Source organism: Penaeus chinensis, chromosome 26 (genome assembly GCF_019202785.1).
Source record: "Penaeus chinensis breed Huanghai No. 1 chromosome 26, ASM1920278v2, whole genome shotgun sequence".
NCBI lineage: Eukaryota > Metazoa > Arthropoda > Malacostraca > Decapoda > Penaeidae > Penaeus > Penaeus chinensis.
In genome coordinates this window covers 15,068,693-15,073,026 of record NC_061844.1, presented here as the reverse complement: position 1 = coordinate 15,073,026, position 4,334 = coordinate 15,068,693, and the positions used below count along the sequence as shown (strand labels likewise).

Here is a 4,334-nt window from a genome sequence, read left to right as displayed (position 1 = left end):
TAATCTTCGTAGTATAGACAAACTAAACTAGGGCAAATTGAAAATTATATTCTTGTAGAGGACAAAAAGTTGCAGTCATCATTACAAGAAGTAATAAAATTATAGGTAATTGTTACTGAGAGCAACCCTCCCTTCCAGAGACTAAGTTCGAAAATGAGTTTTTTTTTATGTTTACTCTTTTCTGTCCCGAAAAGCACAAAAAACAATGGAAGTCAGCCAGTGAAACTCTACAGATGTCCCTGCCATCTCTGAAAGTCTACGGACTGACACGCCAACTTGCGGAAAACTCTTAGGGAATCAAACCCATCGTTCAGTAAAAATCTACGGAATTTCACATAATCTAGATCCCCCGTGGTAATCGTACAATGCATCCTAACCAATAAACCAATCCAACCTTAACCTTGTGGCATTTATACACTACGATCTATATATTCCCTAGCCAGGGCCCTCTGCCCCCTGGACCCCGTGATATTATATGCGCCTTGCCAGGGGGCTACGCCCCTGGACCCCCTAGTAATATATAAACCTAACCAAACCTAACCTCGCCTATCCTAGCCTAGCCTAACTTACCCTTGGCTTGCCTAGCCTAGCCTAGCCTAACCTCGACTCCCATGTTATTATAAGCACCTAGGCGTCATAACAAACTGCTTGGTCTGAAGAGTACGGCTGTACGCCACAGCGACGCGCCAGAGAACTTGGAGTGCGACGTTCAGCTTGATGTAGTGAACTCCCACACCCATAGTCTGCTCGTTGCCATTAATCTCCAGAGTGTAGAATTTTTATTTATTTTCTTCCCCCGTCAGTGTTGCGTTAACCCAATGCCTCTAGGAATGGCATACATGTATGTACCATGTCCATTGTAAGGTTAGTTTACAAATTGTCTATACAAAAACAACAAGTTCTTATTCAAAGAGTCAGATACTAGACCTACCTATCTACCTATTTATTTTTCCCTTATTTTGTGGAAATATTCTCTTTAAAACTATAGTCCCATTTGTAGAGCTAATAACATTATAATAATCATAAAGTCAATATCATAACAACCGTGTTGCTCCACTGTAGGGAAAATATGGTTAATTTTCCGACTGACAACTGGGTCTTCCCTTACAACATTTATATCATCAGATCTGTCCTCGTGTGATGAGAACGAATCTGATGATAATCTCCATCACATTCTCCAGCCGACAATCTTGATGTGATTTGATGAGTCCCGATAGCAGGGGAGGACATGAAGTAGATCAGGGAAATTACGGGGTAAAAAAGGCTTAAATAAGAAAAATTGAGAAAAGAAATGTGTAAAACAAGCACAAAAAACGCTTTAAATCGGCTAATGAAACTCTACGGACATCGCCGCCATCTTTCGAAAAATTCTACGGGGACCAAACCCCTTGTACGGGCTTTCACATGATCCATATCCCCTGTGGTAATCGTACAATGCGTCCTAACCAATAAACCAACCTAACCTAACCCTGTGGGATTTATACACTATGATCTATATATTCCCTAGCCAGGGGGCTCTGGACCTGACCTAATCTAACCTAACCTAACCTGGACCCCTGTGGTAATATGTACATCTAGCCAGGGGGCTATCCCCCTGGACCCCCTTAGTAGTATATGTGCCTAGCCAGGGGGCTAGGCCCCCTGGACCCCCAGGGTTAAACCACAAACCTTTAAATAGTGAAAGACCAAACTTTACTGCACTTCCGTCTATGGTCAGAATTGCTTGGTTTCTAATCACTTTTTTTGGCATTTGGGGCACTTGTTGGGCTCAAATATCAGGCTTAGATTGAGAATAATGTCTATTTGTCCTGTATATCCACAATATGACTTTTAAAAATGACCTGGAGTCGACGCAGCACTTAAAATGAAACATTTCTCACCAGCGTTTCTCTGTGAATGGGCACCGGACGATCTGTCAAATCTCCCGGTGAATACGCGCATGCGCACAAGGTTATTGTACAGAATAGCGTAAATAATTACCAAATGAATCAAAAGAAGTATAATAATACTAGGAGAAAGCATTACTTACATGAATTCGGAAATGACAAAATAAGCCTTCTCACAAGCGCGTACCAATACATGGACTACTTGATGGATCGCAGTAATGAGTTACACGTCACATTTGTTTTGGTTTTCGCAAGGTAAACATGGAAGGGGACTTAGAAAATGAAGGGTCGATCTCTGTCCTGTATCTCCCTTATTTTAGATTTGCGCACCTTTTGCCATAGATGAAAAGGGTCTTAGTTTTCGTCAAGGTATCCGCTACACACACTTATTTTACTGTACTCTTGGTTGAAATACACGGAAAGTTTTCCAAATAATCTGTGTCATCAATGAATACCATGCATGGTGATTGGGCAGGGGTTTGCATGGGAATTATGGAAATGAGGTGGGGTGTAATTTAACCCATTCCCGACGGGCATGGCATGTACGTACATGCTATGCCCACTGTGAGTTTACATATTTAATTGTTTTTACTCATAGATTCTGCATTCTAGCACAAACGAAAAAATTTTAATCAACATTTCAGGATAGAGGTTAATCCTTACCATATGGACGCACTAAGCTATGTCACATTGAAGCTATTCTTGCAGAGGACAAGAAATAACCTGCAGACCCGAGTGGTAATGCCACAAATAAAAATGATCGCAAAAAAGGTAATTTTCTGGAACAGTGTCAGATAGCCAATTGCAATGAATTTGATACTGATGGATTCCTCTCACCCTCATATGTGTAGGCATTATTGTGCGGAACCCTCCCCAGGCCCTCAGTCTAGGCCCCAATAGCAAGGGAGTCACTATACTGTCTTATGCAGGGGCTGTGGCCTCTGCATAAGACAGTATAATGATTGATTCTGGGTATATTATTCATATTTTCCCCCACAATTTCCCGGTACCTCTAATGCGCCCCTCTCATGCCTAGAATGCGAGGGCTCAGGGAGCGTTCCCACCATAATGCCTCCATGCGTGTGTCCCAGAGGGTGAGGGGAATCCACTGATACCAAAAGGGACAACTGGTTATGCAAGGCTAATGCAAAAAATTTCCACGGAGAGCACCACCATCAGCCTGAGTTGGCTCCGTGCTTCTGAGTCTCGGCTGCGCCTTGACGAGCACAAGGAGAGAGAGACAAAGCGTCATGTGGGAGGGCGGGGGGTAGGGCCCACCTCCCTCACAGCACTTGGGGTTGCTGAATCGAGTTTAGGACGAGGCTGGGGAGAGATTTCCCGACAAGGAAACAGATTGCTTTGGTTGAAACCATGAATAACATTCAAAAAGCCCGAAACATCTGAGAAAAATGACAATCCAGGAAATAGATCAAAACCAAAGCAATATTTCCGAAAGAAAATCAAGCCTTCAAGGAGAAGTTTAAGTCAACGGATCTGCATCAGACGGGAATTTTTCCGAAAACGACTGACCGCAGATCAGCACTCTAGATTCTAATACAAACATGAATAAATTACTTCCAAAAACTTCACTCTTTCCTTCTCTCCCGTCAACAAAGTCGACCGCGAGATTCACTACGATTTATGAAAAACGTTGCTTTCGAAAGTGAATAGTTACTAGTACTGATAAACCTGAACCTCCTCCCCGATAAATACACAATCTGAATTCCTCTTAAACAAAAAGGACGCTGGAAAAAGGAGAAATTAGTCGCGGGCGATTTTGTTTACCTTTTCGGCGGTGCCCATTTTGCCTGTCACTGCCGACCGTCGACTTGCTTCTCTCGCTTGCCTTTAATTTCGCTAAATTTTGCTTTCCTCGTGTTGAAGATGTTGTGTATGTGTTCTGTTATTCCTGTAGATTGTTTTAAGGGCAAACTGTATCTTTCGTTGGTTTACATGATGAAAATATTGATCTTAAATTTAAGTTTGTGAAGTCGACTTTCTATGACGTGTTTATAGAGATATTTTGTGTAAGAGTGAAAATGTTTTTCTGTGTATATAAAACGTGCGTTGTATTTATTTCTGCTACAGGCTAGTGTCATGCATATATTTAGTTTATTATCATTAGTCGTTGCTTGAATAAAAATATCAATAGCAACAACGATACTACCGACATGGATGATGATGATGATAATATTTTTTGTAATGATATATAAAATTATATAATTACAAAAACAAGATAAATATCATTAAAGATAATGGTAATGATGATGATGATATTGATAATGATAATTATAACAACAGCAATAACGATGATGATAACAAAAATTATATAACGATGGTGATGATCCCTGAAACAATAACAACAACAACAACGGCAAAAATGATAATAATAATAACAATAACAGTAACAATTAGAAGAATAATTATAATAACAAAAATAATAACAGT

The 4,334-nt window shown here is 40.6% G+C and overlaps 1 protein-coding gene across 1 annotated transcript in view; it reads right to left on the bottom strand.

The window, feature by feature from the left end:
* The window catches only part of LOC125039105 (26S proteasome regulatory subunit 8), an 11,804-nt gene extending 7,978 nt beyond the window's left edge, over positions 1–3,826 (bottom strand). Inside the window, exon 1 of the mRNA XM_047632839.1 lies at positions 3,672–3,826. Within this exon, the coding sequence (XP_047488795.1) occupies positions 3,672–3,689 (18 nt within the window). The 5' untranslated portion in view covers positions 3,690–3,826. The remainder of the gene's footprint in view (positions 1–3,671) is intronic.
* Positions 3,827–4,334: the final 508 nt, after the last annotated feature.